Source organism: Dermochelys coriacea, chromosome 1, assembly GCF_009764565.3.
Source record: "Dermochelys coriacea isolate rDerCor1 chromosome 1, rDerCor1.pri.v4, whole genome shotgun sequence".
Classification (NCBI taxonomy): Eukaryota; Metazoa; Chordata; order Testudines; family Dermochelyidae; genus Dermochelys; species Dermochelys coriacea.
In genome coordinates this window covers 249,715,420-249,736,043 of record NC_050068.2, presented here as the reverse complement: position 1 = coordinate 249,736,043, position 20,624 = coordinate 249,715,420, and the positions used below count along the sequence as shown (strand labels likewise).

General features: G+C 41.3%; 1 protein-coding gene across 1 annotated transcript in view; it reads left to right on the top strand.

The window, feature by feature from the left end:
* Nucleotides 1–8,257, top strand: part of AKR1D1 (aldo-keto reductase family 1 member D1) — a 54,879-nt gene extending 46,622 nt beyond the window's left edge. Inside the window, exon 9 of the mRNA XM_038408553.2 lies at nucleotides 8,044–8,257. Coding sequence (XP_038264481.1) covers nucleotides 8,044–8,086 — 43 coding nt within the window. The 3' untranslated portion in view covers nucleotides 8,087–8,257. The remainder of the gene's footprint in view (nucleotides 1–8,043) is intronic.
* The last annotated feature ends 12,367 nt before the right edge of the window (nucleotides 8,258–20,624 follow it).

Sequence of the window (20,624 nt, the reverse complement as noted above, 5' to 3'; positions counted from 1 at the left end):
TGAAGGAACGCTCTCTGGCATGTTTATCATACCAGGCCTTTTGCTCTTCCTGAGCATCTGTTAGGTTTTCTCTAGCAAGGGCTAAAGAGTCTTAGAAGGTGTTTTGTAGGTTGTTTACAAAGTCCAGAATGTTAGTTCCTGGAGAAGGCGTAAACCCCTCCCATTGCTGCTTCACCAACTGTAATGACCCTTTAACCTTGCAGCCATACACAAGTTCAAATGGTGAAAACTCTAAACTGGGATGTGGTACAGCTCTGTAGGCAAAGAGCAACTGCTGCAACACTAGATGCCAATCATTGGAGTGCTCATTTATGAATTTATGTACTATCGCCCCCGAAGTTCCATTAAACTTCTCCACCAGGCCATTTGTTTGACGGTGGTAAGGGATGGCAACCAAGTGGTTCACCCCATGAACTTCCCAAAGGCTTTTCATGGTTCCTGCCAGAAAATTAGTTCCCAAATCCGTAAGGTTGTTGGAGGGCCAACCTACCCTGGCAAAAAAGTCTGTCTGTTGATGCCTGGCACACACTTTTAGACCTGGTTTTGCTTAGAGCTACTGCTTCTGGCCATCTGGTGGCAAAATCCATGGAAGTCAGTAGGTACTCCTTTCCTCTGGGTGTCTTTTTTGGAAAACGACTCAGAATATCCACAACTACTTGCAGAAATGGAACCTCAATGATGGGGAGTGGCTGGAAAGGGACTTTGACCTGGTCTTGGGGTTTTCACCACTCTTTGGCACACCTCACAAGACTGTACTTAGGTAGAAACGTTCTTGCTCATTCTCTCCCAGTGGAATGACTTCCCCAAACGGTCTTTGGTCCTGTTCACCCCAGCATGGACACTAGGATGATCATGGGCTAAGCTCAAGAGCTTTACCCAGTACTTAGTTGGAACTACCAACTGTCTTTGAGGATGCCAGTCTTCTTGGTGTCTACCCGAAAGAGTTTCCTTGTATAAAAGTCCTCTTTCTACCACAAACTGGGATCTATTAGAAGAGCTGAGAGGCGGTGGGTTGTTCCATGCTACCATCCAAGCTCCCTGGAGGCTTTCATCTGCTTCCTGCTCGGCCCAAAACTGTTTCCTTGATACTGAAGACATCAGTTCTGCACTGGATTGTGGACTTGGGCTTGGTCCCTCTGGAAGCGATGTAAGTAATAGGGCTGTTTCGGTTGACTGTGAACCACTCTCCGCTGGTGCACTATGTTGGGTTTCAGGCTCTGGTTGAGCCTCTTGTGCAGGTTTAGCTGCTGCTGCCAGTGTGGGCTTGGTGGTGCCCTCTGGTGTTAGAGTTGCAGACTGGGTTGTAAGTGCTGGATTCAGTGCTGCCAATGGTTCTGGTGCTGGTTGCTCTGCTAGTTCCAGTTCTGGGACTGCAGGTGACCATTCCCACCCTCTTGGCTAGCTTCACATGGTTAGCCAAGTCTTCCCCCAGCAGCATGGGAATGGGATAATCATTATACACTGCAAAAGTCCACATTCCTGACCAGCCCTTGTATTGGATAGGAACTTGGCTGTAGGCAAGTCAAAAGAGGTTGCCTTGAAAGGTTGAATCATCACTTGGGCCTCTGGGTTGATGAATTTGGGATCCACTAGGGATTGGTGGATAGCCGATACTTGTGCTCCAGTGTCCCTCCACGCGATAACCTTCTTCCCACCCACACTCACAGTTTCCCTTCGCTCTGAGGGTATCTGGGCCTGAGGACCTTTGGTGTGACCCTGGTGCAATGAAATGCAATCTGTTGGGGTTCTTAGGCAGTTGGTCTTTACATGCCCCAGCTCATTACATTTAAAATGTCACTCAGCTGACTGGTCACTGGGGCGAGGTGGGTTGCTGGAGAATGGTGTGGTGGGACAATAAGGTGTCTGGGGTGTAGTTGGAGCCTTGGGCTGCCCCTGGTGGTATGAGGTGGTCTTGGGGTGCCCCTTCTGGTATCCCCCCAAACTGCAACCACGGTTGTTCCTCTCTGCTATCTCCACCCGGTTTGTTCTGATTTGCTCCGCCTCTCTGGTGGTCTGGGACTGCTTGTATTGATCAGCATAAGAAGCAAGACATTCTGCTGAGTCCATTTTCTTATCCCATAAACACTGTTTTACATCATCATTGGTCATTAGTCAGGAACTACTCCTGAACAACCAAATCACACATTCCTTTCAAAGATAATTACACCCCTTCCTTTGACCCATTTATCTAACAGATCCTTCATCTGGTTTACCTAAGCCACATTACTTAGTCCAGCCTCTCTCTTAAGGGCTCTAAATTTCACTCTGCAAATTTCAGGTGTAATTTGAAATTGCTTCAAAACCAAATCCTTAAATTTGCCATAGTCAGAAGCATCCTCAATAGGCATCTTGTTGAATATGTCCAGAGCTCTTCCAGTCATTTTGATACCAATGTGGTCATCATGTGATCTTCAGGAATCACATGGAGGGTGCACAGTCTTTCAAATGTGATGAAATATTCAACAATATCACTGGATTCATCATACTGTGGACATAGTCCTTCCCATTTGTGTATTTTTGGGGAGGCGGAGCCAGCTGCTGAAGGGTTTTATCCTCTTAACTTTATCACCTCCAGTTCATGCTTCCTCTCTCTTTCTCTCTCCTCCCTAGCAGTTTTTTCTCTGGCCACTTGTGCATCAATCTACATCTGTTTTAATTCCAGTTGTCTTTCATGTTCCTTCAGCTTCCAATCTGGTTAAATCTAGTTTCTTTTGGACATCACTTTCTGTCGTTTTAGCGTCCCTGCACTTAGCCTAACCTAACCCGAGAGCTAAAAAGAAAAAAACCTAGCTTGTGAATTCTCTTTCTATAGCTTAACTACTCTGCCCTGAGGCAAAGAAGAAAGAGAAAAAACAAAAAATTTCCAGCTGCTCTCAGCTAAAAAAACCAACAACCCCGCTTGTGAATTCCCTTGCTGTAGCTTGACTACTCTGCCCTGAGGCAGAGAGAGAGAGAGAGAGAACGAACCTCCAGCTGCTCTCATCTAAAAAAAGGTGTCCTTTTAATAAAAAACAAAAACAAAAAAAACCTCCCTGCTTTCCAAGTAGCCAAAAGAAGAAAAAAGTCCTTTTAATATCCTGAGGTTTGTGCTTCTGGTTCAAAATGATCCCACCGCTCTGCCACCACCACACTTTCCTAGAGTCCTGTTCTGTTTACTCATAAAAGTTCCAACTGGTGTTGCTTCCTGTGAGAGACTAACTGCCTTCCAAATCTTATTGCATGATTTACTGTTCAGCTCATGTCCTACTGTAATATATTTGACAATCAAACTTTTCCAAACACTTTCCATATTGAATAGAATGAGTACTGGCTCATGATCTGTATACTGCAGGTCAAGAGTGGGCAGATGAACTTACACATGTTACTTCCACAATCTTATTATTTGACAGGTGGAAACACGTGCTTTTGTCTCTCCCTTCTGACTGAGATATTTCTATACTGAATAGTCCCCTGCCTTCCTTGTGATCATCCTCAGCAAACAGGAGGCTGCCTAAGCAAGTTGTTTTGCCTTCTCTTCAGAGATGGTACACAGTGTAATTGCTACAGTTCAGCTACCACACAGCTATTTCTAAGCAAGCACACTTAATTCTTAAACTAGTCAGCATGCACATAATTTCTTTACCTTTTCAGCAGTCACCTCAACTTCACCATGGACTCTGGTTGGTGATTTAGTCATTCAAACCCTATCCAGAGGTTTTTCCTGTGGTCACAAGTTCATCACTGTTTCAGCTCAGAACAAGCACCCTCGTGACATCAAATAATTCATTTACCCTGTTTGGGCCTTTTGAGGAGACTGCGATTACCTAATCAGCCAGACAGTGGTTTTCTGCCCAAGCCAAAGATTCAAAAGGGGTGTGAATCACTGTCATTCCCTTCACACAAAGTATTTCCTAGACAATCTGCTTAACATATGTTCTCCCAAGAAGTCCTGATGAAATTCCTAATACTTCTCAGAGATTGCATTAATCACATCTCCTAGAGAAGTTGCATACAAGTCCGCAATAACACATAAATAATGCACTTTTAATACAATCGACCCCAGAGGCATTAATTTAATTCAATAAGATGTGACAAAGTTCCTGCTCTACTTGGTGGATTTGCTCACCTTGGAGCTTCAGGGCAGCCCTCAGCTTGGCCATTTTTCTGAATTCACAGTCCAGGTCGACTCCTCCTGTGTCTGACCAGGAGTTGGGAGGATTTGGGGGGAACCCGGGCCCGCCCTCTATTCCGGGTTCCAGCCCAGGGTTCTGTGGAATGCAGCTGTCTAGAGTGCCTCCTGGAACAGCTGTGCGACAGCTACAACTCCCTGGGCTACTTCCCCATAGCCTCCTCCCAACACCTTCTTTATTCTCACCATAGGACCTTCCTCCTGGTGTCTGATAATGCTTGTACTTCTCTGTCCTCCAACAGTCCGCGTTCTCACTCTCAGCTCCTAGTGCCTCTTGCTCCCAGCTCCTCATACGTGCATCACAAACTGATAGGAACTGAGCTCCTTTTTAAAACCCAGGTGCCCTGATTAGCCTGCCTTAATTGATTCTAGCAGCTTCTTGATTGGTGTTCTAATCAGCCTGTCTTAATTGTCTCCAGAAGGTTCCTGATTGTTCTGGAACCTTCCCTGTTACCTTACCCAGGGAAAAGGGACCTACTTAGCCTGGGGCTTATATATCTGCCTTCTATACTCTCCTATAGCCATCTGGCCCGACCCTGTCACAAAGATTTATCTTAATTCCATATGGTTCATCCAGGATAGTGTTATCTGTTACAAGTGAATGCTGGAGCTGAATCTCAAATTCCTATCATGTGCATAGTACTAACACTTGACATTTGATCCTGAAGCATCCTAAAGCACTTCTCTTAGGGCTCCAAGTTTGGCTGAAAATAAGACTATCCATTTTCTAGTACAAGAGCATGTCCAGCCTATGGCTATACTGTATGTTGACCCCTTTTCAGGACATTCACTATGTTACCTAAAGCAACAAAGGCATTAATTTTGGTGTATCCCTCTCCACCTTCTTGGATTAGGTCTCTTGTCTCCTGATGACTGTGCTGGGACAAAAGGTCTAAACATTCTAGGATTGCAGCAACTCTAGAGCATTAACAGCTTTTTTCCTGCCTTTATCTATGGTTAGCAAAGTCCAACAGGAACAAATGGACCAGTTTACTTAGCTACCTAAAAGGTGATGGACTATAGATGATAGGAAAGGTGAATTAGGTTGAAGATGCACTAACATCTCAGCAAGGTGGTTGTAATCTATAATTATGTTTATTTATTCATTCAGTGAATCTGGGGATAGCCAAGTGATCAACTTGCAATATGTTTTTTAATGATTATCTTTTTCTATTTAAAAATTATCTAAAATTATTATGTTCTTGATACTAGAAACTGTTTGGATTTCTTAGCTAAGATTCCTAATCTGCAGATATTTCAAATTTATAATTCAGACTCTGCTTGTGGAAAGTAAATCTTGGCTGGAATTCATAAATATCTTCATGTAGGGAAGTTCGATGCCCATGGGGAAGGGGGAGAATGTTGAGAAGAGGGAGGACATTCAATTAAGTTTAAAGGTGGTAAATTCAAAACTAATAAAGGAAATACTCTTTCATATAACACATTATTAGACTGTGGAATTTGTTGCCACAGGAAGTCAATGAGGCCAAAAACTTAGCAAGATTCAAAAAGGGAGTGGACACTTTATATGGATAACTAGAATATAGAAAGTTGTCATAATTATCAGCTTTTGGGAGGAGATGTTAAGCCTTACACTTTACTGTTTAAGCCAGTCTCAAATTGTTAGAACACAATTTTGCCTAATTTGTATGGGGCAGATGACACCGGATCTTCTTAAGAAGATGTTAGAACACTGTATTAAGCATCTGGACCAGCCCCTGTCAGATAGGACATTGTCTGGTCTGATTCAGGTTGTCAATTCCTGTGTGAAAAGGTCAAACAGGAAAATGAAAATATACTTAATGTATTTGTTGGGAAATATTCCACTATTGCAGGTATGAATGAATGAATGTTTTTGACTTTCCTGTGGTTTTTCTAGCTTTAAACTAGAATGCAGTTGTGTACAAGTACGTTTCATTTCGATAGCATTATCTTATTAGTTACCAAAGCTTACCCATGTTAACTACAGTGGAATTTTACATCAACATGTTTGACAAACAATGCAGTATCTGAAATCTAAACTGTCTTCAGAAAAACTGATTTTGTTGAATTTTGTTTGTTTTCCAATGGGAAACCTAAATGTTTCAGGTCAGCTGATCTGTCAGCCTGATGTGCCAAAGTGCCTCATGGGAGTTGAAGTGCAGGTGCCTTATCCCCCCACATTCTCCCCTGTGAGCCAGGCTCCTTGGCTGAACTACATCTCCTATGATGCACTGTCTCCGCTTTCATTGAACAAGTAGCAGTGCAGCATGATCACAGTATATCATGAGATGTGGGGAGCCCAGCCTGGAAAAAAATGGAAACATGAGGCACTATGGCTACTCAGGGGGACCAGATTAATGCAACCCAAGCTGAAACAAAACATCTTGATTTGATTCAACAAACTAGTTTTTTCAATCTGGGAATGTCAATGTTTCATTTTGGTTGAAAATGTCCAAATGAAATGTCTTAACATTACTGAATTGAAATGTTTGGAACTTTCCATTCTGTGAATTTCATCCTTAAATCGGAAGGAAAAAAGTCAATATCACTTCCCATGGGACAAATTCCAGTTTTTATCCAGCTTTACTGGTAATATACTAATGGTGCAGATAAATAACACAGCTGCCATGATGCCCTCAGCAGTGTTTCACACAACCGTTTGTTTTTACTAACAGGAAGTGCTGGCCTACATCTTCATTATAACCTACTTTTATTTCAGAAACCACCTATAATATCTGCTTAGTTAGCCAGAAGACTGGAAGTGTAGTGTAGCCTCCAGGTTTTCTGGGACTAAAGAGGGAAATGTGGAAGATATTTGCACTTGCCTACATTTGGCTCTGGGAACATGTCTGCATTTTATGGCATTCCTAGATTTTCTTTACTTTTCCTAGACATACACAACTTATATTAAGTCTGAAGTCTTGTAATTGAGTCTGCAGTCAGATGGACATAAAACAATTGCACTAACATACATGAACTTCCCCTTCACCTTAATTAGTTCATTCAAAGGCTCCTTGTGACCACTCAAACATGAATGCTATAAAATAACTAAATAGGGTATTCACACCCATGCTGAGTTACTGCAATTTAATTAAAGGGGACAGCTAAGGTTAGCTTGGATACAAAAGACTCATGGAAAAAAGGCCAAGCCAGAGCAGACCCATCCATGCCAGCTCAAACAACCTGAGCTAAAGAAATGCATCTTTTTTTTAGAGCTGCTGTTTTCTGACTTTCCACTAAGTTTAGCCAGCACTGGGACTCCAGATGAGGAGCATTCTAGCCATATGGCATCCATCAAACAAACAATGGCATTTTTTTCCCCTGCAGAAGCAGGAAAATCTGCAGATTTACCTGTTTTCTGAAACCTGTGTAGAATGTTTTGCGTGAAGAGGATTTAACATAGGTCTGAAGTCTCTAGCAACAAGGCAGGGAAAGCTTGCCCTAATCTGCCGAACACTAATGTGCCTCATATCTGACCTAGAGGGAACCACCAATTTATCTTTCCCCCCTCATGCCTGGTAAGTCTCTGGCTTCCTGAGTCTACCCACAAAGCTATGTCAGTACCAGTGCTGACTTGTGTGGTATGAATACCAGTCCACCCGGAACTTAACTAACACACATATCCTGCCCCAGAGCTCTTCATGTAGGTCAATGAACAGCTTTCAATCATTTTCACTCTGTAAGCTTCAAAGGTTAGCTGAAGGACTCTACTATCTTCTTTTCTTAAGCCTATTTGGGTTACCCCAGTAGCATTTCATTACAGTAGGAGGCAGAGACCTCAACCCAGTCTGGAGCCTGTTGTGCTAGGCACTGTATAACTAGTGCTAGTGTCCAGTGTTGCCGTATGTAATAGCTTTTGTAGTGAAGACTCTTTATCTGCATTCTCTTCACAGGTGGCGTGACCATCCGGAGTATCCCTTCAATGATGAATATTGAAAATAAACCATAGCGGCATATATTCAACTCAGTATTGTGGGGCTGTGTCCAAACACACCTGTTCTAAAGGGGGCTTTCACTGTAATGGAGACTTTCCAGAACATCAGAATTAAAACATGAATGAAGTTACATTTCATTTGTCTCTTCAAACTTTCCTTGGCACCCTTGCCAACAGCTGGAGGATAGTTCTGTTTAAGTTACTGATAGGCCCAAACCATGGGAGCTGAACACTTTAATTTTTTTATCTGGGGCAGGGTGGGAGGGGAGAGGATTACACAGGATCCAAAATGAATCCTGTTTCTGAGTCTTAATGTGCAGTCTATATAAAACAAAGATCAGAACATTCCTGACTTGTAGAGTTTTTAAAACTGGGTCAAAACTGGGCAGTGCAGGCCCATTGCTACCTCAGATTGAATGCTGCATGTCAGCTCACCATCATGTTTGATCTTGCAATGAAGGCGTAGCATTGAATTTGTGACATCAGAATAATTTCCACAGCAATAGGCTAGCAGCACCAACACAGCATTCTCAAAATCCAGTGAAAAGGCTGGTTGGAAGGAGATTATTACTTGGGCATTTAAAAAAAAAATTGTCTAACGGAGGTTTTACTTTTACATATGGTCTCTTCTGCTCGAGTGTAATGTGGAAACCACCACTTTCTCAAGAGCTCTGTGTGTGTGTGTGTGTGTGTGTGTGTGTGTGTGTGTCTCTCTCGCTCTTTCTTTCTTTCTTTTTCATCAAGCTGAGCACATGATTCTTCAGCCTTCTTGCAAATCCCAAAAATGATGATCCCCCCGCGAGCAACTATTCATTTCAAAGCCCTGAAAAAACTCTTATTTGTAGTGTGCTTACAGTGACTACACCAAATTCCTGACCCAGTCTTTCCTGCTCTGTTAAATGTGAATTTAGAAGGGGTATTTTGGTAAATATCATTGTCTTTATATTGTGCTTGGTGTGAGGCAGTACAAAATTTGTAATGTCAACAGTAGCAAACAGATGAACAAAAGGAATCTGGCTGGACGTGACACACTTGTAGAAACTTCCTTGTATTTCCTCCAGAAGCAGAAAACATCTCAATTTGTGGAGGTTTGACTGGATAAACAGGGCCTGCAGTAACGGAAGGCCCCAGCCCCTTCTGGTTGGAGTTTTCAGGTTAAGTATGAGAATGTTTTAACTCTCTACCTCATTCCCAAATACACTGAGAAGGAAAAGTTGTCTTGGGGTAGCCCAGAAAATTGAAGTCCATTGCTGAAGGGGAAATAAAGGGAAGGGGGATGGATTGTTGGTTTTTTAAGCTTGTATTTTTCTCAGATAAGAAAATGCTCAGACAGGAGATAAATAATTCTTGGAAAGGACATAATGGTCTTGTGTTGGCTTCCATGTACACAGCATATGTGGAACCTGAACAGTGCTGCTAATGCAGAATATCCCTCTATTGATTAGACTAGAACTATTCTGAAGTTTAGTCTGTGTAGGTAGAGAAATGTTTCAGTGGAAAGAGAATCTGTTTGTTCAACCCCATCCCAGTTCTTGTAACATTGTCTTTAAAAGGAGATACAATGGTGATCTTTCAAAAATGACAGTGTAAGAAAGACACTTTAAAACAGGCATGATGGTGCTAGAGTAATTTTGGGTAGATGGAAGTGGTGAGAAGTGTTGTAAACAAATACATTCATTGTGGGAGAAGAGGCTTTATGCTGAATTATCAGCCACAACTGAACCTCCTAATGCTACTGTGTCCATAGGGGAGTGTCACAAGTGGTGCACTAATTCACTGTAGATACTAAAGACCAAGGGCAATTCAGATCTCCTTCAATTGTCCATTTAGGTCAACAGATGCAAGCTAGGAAACGAATGTTCTCCATGGTCACTCTAAAGTTCCTCCTCCTCCTATTCTTAAGGAAATAAAGAACCAAGTCCTAGGCGGTCAGAATGGTACTATGCTGATTCACAGCAGCTGAGGATGTGGATAAAGTTTTTTAAATCTTAAATTCCAGGTTCAGAGAAATATGCCTATTGCTATACAAAACAACCAAGGAGTTAGAGGGGTAAACACAATTACCTCTACTCTGGTTAATAAACTCAAGCCTTGAACGGACATATGTCCTGTGTTGAATTGCTTAACACTAGCACAGTGCACTACTTTCATACTGTAACCTGACAGGCTCAGGTTGCACACCCAGCGCTCAGGCCAGGTTTGGCAGCATTGTTTTGTATATTAGAAGTTGCCTTGATTTCTCAAATCTTGTCATTTAAACCATTCTCTGCAAAACCTAGAGAGGAGTTCTGCAATAAAATGCTTGATCTAACCTATGCATAACTCTAGCTAAACCTGGATTCCAAACACCCCTCTGCATCTAGATGGTGCCTGAAGTTCTAAGAAATCAGCATCCCTTTATTTTCCCTTGTAAAGGGGATATGTAGAAGCCTCTCCCCTCAGCAAGCCATAATGATGTACATATACTCACACCATCTTTCAGTATGTAGGTAAAAAAATGGATAGGACTGACTGAAAGCTTCTCCACTCTATACTCTGCCCTTTATAGACTTTTCCTGGCTGAAATGGGTGATGGAAAAGATTCTACTACTTTCCAGGTGGAGATTCTTCCATGCTGATTTTCACTAATTATGAAACTATTCCTGACATCTAGCCTAGATAATCCCTTTCAGACCATTGCTTCCCATTGTTCTACATGTTGCCCTACGACTATGCGGTCCAGAGAAGGGAAAACAAACGGCCCTGCAGATGAGATCCTGAGTTACGCATTCCAGCAGCTGCTGCACAAAATAAAAAACAACAGAACATGGACTTGACTTGCCTGTAACCCATTTCAAAGTGCAGTTTAATTCCCTGCCTGGTATGAAATATGTTCCTCCTGAGTACTTCATGCAGCTCTGCTCCAAGTGGAAGGGCCAGCGCTGGCCCAGGGGGCTTAAGTGCCTGCTGTTCTAATAATAATTTCAGGTGAAAAGAACAGACCTAAAAAACAGTAAAACTTGTTCACTTTTACTGCACCCAGGAAACTGATCAGTGCCAAAAATTCTTCCAGACTCAAACACAAAATGAGACCGAGACCAAAGATGTCTACTTTACACTTTCGTGTGTTCGAAAGGGTTTTTATTGCCAATAGCGCACAAAGGAATGCCAGTCCAACAGTATAAATCTCTCTCTCTCAGCTACATGAACAGCACAATAAACTCTTCACATTCAAAGTGAGCCACACCGCTGAGGCAAGGTGGCTGAGGGGATTTCTAAGGTAATGTGAAGTTTTGCACCTCCAAGGGTGTTAGTACAGCAAAGTTCAGCAAAATCTAGTGGTGACCAAGATCTGCTTGTCACTACAAAAATCTTATGTCTGAACATTTCAACAATGGCATTAGTTGAATATGACTTAACAGGTGTCAGATGCCATGCCAAAAAGTCATTACCTAACACGATGCTAAACATTAACAAGTGTGTTCAACCAAGGTAAAACTCTTATGTAAATCAGACCTAAGAGCTGCTATGCAGTGGCCTGCATGAAAAAGGCTATTTTAGTGGACAAGTGTCTACATCAGAAAAACAATCCCCACTGCCGGCTTTGTTTTCTAGAGGGTTGGTATACCCGAGTATCAGCATAGGACACAACACCTTGCTGCTGCTGTAAACAGAATTTCGGGCTGCAGGGTTGTGAAGCTGAGCCCTTTCATGAGTGGAGAAAAGCAAGCAAATTAGAAAAGTCCTAGAAACAAAATTGTATCAATCCAGGAACAAGATCCATGAGTAGCAGAATGATACGTATGGGCTCTGATGTCCAGCTTCATCTCCTGCCAGACATCCACCAGATCATCATTTTCTAAGTGATGCAACAACTTTGCACTTGCTCCTTCCAAATACCCTATGAGTATATTCAATAGGTCCAAAGTAAGATTAAGCACCTCATTAATCCCCCCCAGAATAATATCCCCTGCCCTAAAACATTTTAAACCCCCCAAAAATGGATCAAAAACAGGTTGCCCTTGATTGGGAGTATATACATTGGGTAAGGTTGCAGGAGCAGCAGAAGCATGCTAAAAGTAGTGGGGCCAGAGGCACCAGAACTGTGCCCCTCCCCATGCCACACTGCCCTCTAGGCCTCCCCCCCACCCCTTCTCTCTTAACCCCTGCCCTCACAGCACCCCTTCTCCACGAGCATCCGCCCTGTTGCACTGCCCCTTTGCCCCAAGAGCGTGCCCCTGCTCACTCCTCTCTGTCCCCTCCCTGCCCATTGCTCACCCTTATGGCCCAGTAAACAGTGGGAGGGCCATGGCCCCCTGGATCCTCCCTCCCCCATTCTGGCGCCTCTGCTAAGGTGAGAAGTTTACTTTTCAAGGACCCCTTAATGAATATATATCTGCCTTCTAATTATGAATTTGCTGAGACAATACAAGGGATGTGTTTAGCAAACAATATTGCCACTTCTCTTCTATTAGAGTCCTTCTGGAGTGACATGTGGTAACCTAAAAGTGTTCAGGTATTAATTATAATTTGTCTTCAAGTGTGTTTCTTGTAAATAGATTATACTCCAACAATCCTTTTTCAGTGAGCAGAATACCCCTTCCCTTTTCATTGGATCATCCACTCCCTTAACATTAACAGTCATGGCATTCATAGACTCTCCCATGAGTATTAAGTCTGCTCTCGCCCAGTATATTACCCTTTGTTAAAAGCAGAAAGCCCCCCTTCCCGCCCCAGCCAGATGCGAGCTCTCCATTACATTTGTGCCTCTTTAAATAAGACATCTGGGAGTTATAACTTAGTCTGCTCATGCCCCTGCATATATTAGATAAAAAGATTGGAGCTCAGTGGGAAAACAAAGGGCCTGGCAGTTGAATGGAGCTTTGTTGTACGATCCCCTTAGAATTCAAGACCAGAAAGAAATTTTCCAGAAGTATATAGAAGAAAACAATACAGAAGGGATCAATAGAAGTGTTCAATAGAAGGGGGATCCCTGTAAAGCATCATTCCACAAAAAGATGAGAGCTCTTTAAGAAGGGTTGGTTGAAGTACCTTCTGCTTTGCAAGGGAGACATAAATTTACCAAATCTATGAGTATAGAAGTAAATAATTGAGAGGAGAGAGAAGCTTAACCTGTTACAAACAGGTAAGGCCCAGCAAACGCTTAGATATAGTAAACAAAAATATTATGAAAAGGGCAATGAAGCTGATAGGCTTTTAGCCAGAAAGTTAAAAAAGAAATAGGATAAATCAGCCATCTTTTGTTAGAAATAAAAAGGGAGATTTAGTAATTGTCACCAAACAGATCTCTGAAATATTTGTTAACTTTTTCCATACTTTATATGCTTCAGAACATCCAAATCCTGACCATATAAATACCTATTTGAGAAGTGTAAAACTACCTTAGCTCTCAGAGGATGATGTGGCAGCTCTCGAGGGGCAAATTGCTGCAGAGAAAGTTGAAGGTGTAATCAAGAAGTTAAAATCCAGTCCAGCTCCATGTTTTCTAGAGTGTATTATAAAGCTCTAAAACGAGTGTTGGTCCCTATTTTAACAGAATTGTTTAATATTGCAGGGGAACAAGTTTCCAGATTCATGGAAAGGGGCAAAAAAAATGATGTCATCTGCATCATTTAAGACCTATTTCTTGACCAGTGTGGATGCTAAAATTTATGCCAGGGTGCTAGCAAACAGATTGTTCACCCTGACTAGAATGGGTTCATTGCTGGCAGGCATCTATTTGATAATATCAGAAGACCTCTGAATTTGATTCATAATCCTTATTTCTAACTATTCTTTCTATGCACTACTATGTTTGGATGCTCAGAAAACCTTCAACCAACTGGAGTGGGAGTACTTCAGACAGATTTTGGTAAGGTTTGCTTTTGGAAATCAGTTTTAGAGGGGCATAATGACCTTATATACTCATTCTCAAGCATCTGCTTTGGTCTTCAATCCCTGCCTCCTAATATGTCGAGGGGTATGAGACAAGGTTGCCCATTATCCCCCTGTTTGCTTTGGCAACACAGCCATTTGCAATAAATGAGAGCAGTCCCTCGGTAAAGGGCATCAGAATGTCTTCTGGCTTAGAACACCAAATAGCTTTGTATAACACTGTCTTGTTATATTTGCATGAGCCAGAAGCCTCGTGAATAATTATAGAACAATTGACTCTGGCATTTGAACAGGTATCTGGCTTCAAAATAAACTACTATAAACCTGCAATTTTAGGAAATAATATTCCCCAAAGGGACAAAACAAACTATTGTCAGCTACATAAATGTAAATGGGTAAAGGAATCTTAAAATAATTTAGGAATAAATATTGTAGAGAAACATAGGCATATTTTTAGGGCAAATTACCCTCTACTACGGAATAAAATAATAAAAAGACTTGGAGGAATGGAATAAATATGAGCTTTCTTGGCATGGCAGGGTAGCCTTGGTAAAGATGAATGTCTCCCCAAAGTTATTATTTTTGTTTCAGTGCATCCCAGCTGGTAACCCCAACATGACAGTAAAAACATAACAGGATGCACTTTTAAAATTCATATGGAAATATAGAAGACGAATGGTGAATTCTGAAGGTCCATCTAAGCCTATAGAGTGGGGTAGACTAGCTTTCCCCAATTTGGCTTATTATTATGCATCACAATTAAAAGATGTGATCAGCTGGGTTAACAATAAACCATCCAAACAGTGGGTAAAACTCAAACGAGACTGGAGTCCAAATATTCATAGTATTTCTTGGATTAAAATAAAATTTAGGCCACCAAAAATAAAAAAAAATCACCCCTTCATCCAGATGACCTAAGCACTTTTGAACAAGTTTTCTAAATTCCTGTAGCCAAGGCTCTCTCCCTTAGCTATGTTCATTAATAATCAGCAATTTATCCCTAGAAAATATCAAAGCGACTATTTTTTGTGGGTAAGAGGTGAAATTACTCAATTTGCACAGCTGTTGGCTGGTCCCTGATTTGAAATCCTACCAGAAGATGAGTAATAATGGAAATAATATAAAGATCCCATATTTTCAGTATTTACAAGTCAAAAGTTTTACTGTTATATCTGGATACTAAGCAGCTTTATCTAGATCTTTACCCACATTTGAGGAGTTGACCCAGGAGCAAGCTGGAACAAAAGGTTTAATTTCTAAGATATATTATACAATTTTGATCAAAAAAAGTTGTTGATTAGAGAAATAAACAGATGAAAAGATGGGAGAGGGATCTGGACAAAGAAATGGATCTGGGTGAATAGGTCTCTATATAGGAAAGGGGACATACAACTTCAATTTGTTTCAGAGTAGCAGCCGTGTTAGTCTGTATTTGCAAAAAAAAAAAAAGAAGTACTTATGGCACCTTAGAGACTAACAAATTTATTTGAGCATAAGCTTTCGTGAGCTACAGCTCACTTTGTCGGTGGAAAATACATTTTCCACCGACGAAGTGAGCTGTAGCTCACGAAAGCTTATGCTCAAATAAATTTGTTAGTCTCTAAGGTGCCACAAGTACTCCTTAACTTCAATTTGTGTAGCTCATAAGGCAAATGTTTATATATTACTGTATAGTTGACATTTGATTCCAGTTAAGATCACATTTTTGCTAGTAGGGAGGAGATCTGTTGGAGTGGTGAAGGGAAAGGGGAACATACTTACACATGCAGTAGTTGTGTCTGGAAATTAGATGAGTCTGGGAGAAAATTATGAAAGAGATTCATCTTATGATAAAATGCCAGCTTCCCTGACCTGCTTACTGAATGCTCCAGTAAAGGAGCTACCTTAAAAAAATAATAATTTGTCATTCTGTTTATTAGCAGCTAGACTTTGTACTGTAAATTACTGGAAAAATGTAATCCCTCCTCCTGTGGAATCGTGGTATAGTAAAATGCCTTGCAATGGAAAAGCTTTCACACCAAATACATATACAAAAGAAGCACCAAAAAGTGGACAGGTATTTAGGTATTTGTTTATCTTTTTAGCGTTTTCAGAGGAGGAGGGCTCCCCAGATAATAAGCCAGAATCTTTAGCCAGACTCTTTGAATATTACCCTGATCCTGAATAAGTAATGTACAATGAAATATGTTATTATTTTATTGTAACTTTGCCTTAATGAAAAGGTTTTTTTTAAAAAAAAAGGAAGAAGCAGCAAGCATTGTTTCTAAAGCAGTTAATGCAACTTTCTAATATTGTCACTGCAAAGCAAGCACTTCTGAGCCGCTCATTTAGCTGAAATCAATTCAAACCACAATTCGAACTTTGAGAAGGATTTCCATTACAAATTCCATCGTAAATTTTCTGCATATACACAAAGTATCACATAGATGGGAACAGGCCTGCATGGGACTGTGTGTGAGGAATAGTTATGAATTAAGAAATTAGCAAAAGACTATGTCTGTGTCTACATCCCACAAACTTATAAGCAGAATAGCTTTTCATTTAATATTATACCTTTGATACCAAAGCGATCTTAAAAGACTTTGCAAATGCATGAAATAAATGCTGTTCATGCAGTGAGTATAGCCATTGTACATTCAGTAGTTATTAATAATACAATCTTTGAAATTTGAAGCGATACCTTTTAGAACCTATAACCTATTAGAACCTAAACCTCTCAACCCCAGACTCTGAAATGCGGGACAGTGATCCTCAAAATGAGGGACATTTTTTTTTCCTGAACACTTCTTGTATTTACATTTTTTTTTTACAAGCATGCAAATAACCTGGACAATACTTATTGTCAAGAAATTAACAGTGATTCTGTGTACTCAAAGCATACTGTATGTGGGTTTCTCTCTGATTGCGTCTTTTTCCATTTTAGTAAAAATGTTACCATTTCCCCTTGCTCTGTTTGTTAGAGAGCCTCAAGGACCGCAGGACAATTTTAACAAATTGGGCCGGGTATAGGATGCCCACACAATGTGGGACACTTGAGAGGTGTGCTATGTTATGATGAGAGGAAGGACAGTCAACACATCAGTTTCCAAATTTTTCATTGTGATAAAGCCCAAAGGCTACCTTCTGTTAGGATCTGGAGTCCATCGTCCTGGTTGCTATACAAATACCCGAAGACATGGACCCATCTGACAAATGAACTTGAACCAAGTGAGGGAAGCACATGTGAAACAGGAGGGGAAGAAGGAGGATGGTAACAAAAAATGTGATCATTTGGCTACCTGGGCAGGTATAGGCACAACTGGATGACTCCCAGATCAATCAAAAGGTTGGGTTTGTTTTTTTTAATTAATGGATAAAATCAGCAATCTCTGACTGCTGTTTAATCCAGATAGTGTTTGAATGATTTCTTCTAGGCATCACAGCAAAAGTGTGTGGAAGAGGAATTTGATGGATTAGAGGGTAGTGGCCTCACTGCTTTAATTAAGGGTTAAAAAAATGTCAGAAGGCTATTTTCTCCTTTTCATTGCCCCATTTCTGCAGCTTCTATGACCCTTTATTTCCCCTTAGACTGCTAATTAATTGCATATTTTGTTCTTTTTCCAGCCATTTGTAAGGGCAGGTTCCATTATCTATGGAATGCTGGTTAAGAGGTGTTGTGCTGTGTTCTTCCTCCCCTGAAATACATTTAAAATATATTCAGCGCTCCTGTTCATTCAACTATGCTTTGAAGGGAAATCTCCTCTCCCTGCCAGAAACAAAACTGGGGAGTGGAGAAAACTGTGGTTTTTAATGTCATGGATGGACCCAAGCAAGCTCTGAACTCTCCAAATGTTTGAGTGTTCAGATCCAGGGGGCTGGAATAGGCTTATTTCCCAAGAGCACCTTTAAGCAGGCTACGCTGTGTCCATGTTTGTTCTTTTTTTACTGGGTTATTTCCACACACTGGGTTGTGCAAAAGCGGAGCTAGTTATGGACAGCTGCTTGTATACTAAGTGATTAGTCAACAAACCCCAGGCCCCCATTGGAACCTTCCCAAAAAAGCCAGAGCCATGGTGTGAGCAGCAGTACACAAAGAGGAAAGCCTTGAAGAATACTTGTAGCAAGAGACCAACAAAGGGGTTAAAACCTATTATTATTATTATTATTATTATTATTTATTATTAGAAACAAAGCCTAATGTGATTCCTCACAGGACAAAACATGGGATTCAAATCCTAGCAGGCTAATCTTACAGGAAAAGGGTTGAGCTGAATTCCTATGAGGACAAACTGATCTATTCCTGACAGGACAAACTATTGTATTTTGTTCCAGGACAACCTAGAAGAATCCTGGAAAGACAAACAAATAGGATGGAATCCCTCTGGACAAATCAAGGGGAGTCAGGAATTTTGCTAATTGCCTTTTCTGTTATTCTCCCACTGATATCTATCAGCAGGAAAGGACTCATCATTTTTTTCTCTGTGTAACCCTTAAAATAGCCCTATCGCTTCAAATTAAAACCTTAAGATCACACAGTAATTGCACAATAACTTTCCATGAACTCCCGTACAAGAAGTGCAGAGGTTGAAAAGTAAACACATACAGAGGTGTTTTGATTTCCTGAATTTGTGTACACAAAAACGTACATATATGAAAGTGACAGGTAAATAGCACTGGTTTAAATCAGGTATAGTGTTGACAGGCACTGTAACCCCTACGCAATTGTCAATGCACCATGAGCATGACATGAGACTCACTGTTACCCAAGTCCTAGCCCCCGCCCCACCCCCCATTACGTCAATGCATTCAGCTCTGCTCAGCAGTCCAGTCCTCAGGTTTTCCTGAGCAGCGATGCATAATTGTGCAGTGAATTAGTAATGAGTAGCATGAGAGCCAACATACTCATTTCACTTGTGATCTAAACCAGGACTGGCAGGTTGGCCTCTAGGAATAATACTGCGAGTACCACAGCCTCTATGCTAATCTGATTCTCAGCAGTGCCTTGTTTCAGCTCTTCCCAACATTCTGCCAATCCCTGGAGCAGAATTCTAGTTCGCCAGAAAGGGCTTTCAAATGTGCAAAAAAGAATCATTTTTAATTTTTTGGTGCCCAATACCTAAAATTCCATGGGAACCTTAACCAAAAATAACTCTGAGTAACACTCACAACAGGACAACATACCTCCCAAAGAGGAAACCGAGCAGAGTGGAAAAGAGATGCCTAGAGGGAACATAGACACAGCTTGACAAGACAGCTCAGTTTTGCTCCACAGACTTCAAAGCTAACAGAACATCAAACCAGTCAGAGACCATTGACCAAAGAGGATGCAAATCCTGCCTTGAGGCAAGTACACAATCATTTACAAAGGATATGAAGTCTTCCATAAACCTAAAACCTCTCTCACATTGGCTACCTGCATGAAGCAAGGAGGTTTGTGCAAATACAGCATTTCTATGACACTGGATAGAATTTTGCTCTCTGTTCTACGGCTCTAATTCAGAATAACTCTGTTGATTTCATCAGAATTACTCAAGTTTACACCAGCATAACGGAGCAGAATCAGGCCCATGTTTCCTGCCCCAAAGAATATACAGTCCAAGAATTCCCTCTTCGCAATTTAGAGCACTAGAGCTGTTGCAATGTGGTGCAATGTCATAATCCCAATTTTGGATAAAACATATTTAGAGTTTACTTGCAGAGAGCTTTACATTTTCAAAGGGTTTTATTGGGGAGACCACACTTGAGCCATATTGCCTCAGCTGCAAGAAAGAACACCAAAGCTGGAGTCCCCTCAGTTTTAAACGGAGGAGGCTATTGGCAAGGCATCCTCAATAATAAAATAAAATAAGTAATAAATAATAATAATAATAATAATAATTGTACTGCCTAAAGACCAACTAAGACTGTGCTAGGAGACCATGACTTTGGAGTTCACTCTTCTACTTAATACAAAATAGCCCCAATTTGCTGATCATCAAGACATGCTGTACAGCCCATCTCCACTTGGCCAGGCTTGGAGCAGTGACTGAAGGTGGGGCTGGGCTGGAGGATCCATACCTTCTTTCCTGGGGATGCTGTTCAACTTATTTTCATTGCGTAAAATTGGCATTTTTAATGCACATTCAAGATGCCTGGAGCTTTTGGATACGGTGCTTTCTTAATATAGTTCAGAAATCCAAATAAAAACATATCAGTCTCCACAACACTCCACTGAGGTATTATCACCCCCATTGTACAGAACCAGAGAGGTAAGCGGTGGGATTTCCAGACACAACTTGGGGATTTAGGGGCACAAGTCCCATTCACTTTCTATGGCAAATGTGTTCCTAAGTCACTTAGGTGCTTTTGAAAGCCCATCCTGACTGACTTGCCTAACACCATGGAGGGAATTTGTGCCAGTGTTGGGATCAGAATCCAGGATTTTCTGGCTCCCATGCTTTGGCTTAGACCATCTCTCTCCTGGGCCCTGTCTACATGGAGAGAATTTGCAACAGTGTATTTAGATGTGTGTAACTCATGGGTCTCAAACGTCATTGTACCGCAACCCCCTTCCGATACGAAAATTACTACATGACCCCAGGATGGGGGCCAAAAGCCAAAGCCCAAGGGCTTCAGCCCCAGGCTGGGGGCCTATAACCTGAGCCCAACCACCCGGGGAGATTTAAATGAGATTTGGCTTCGGCCCTG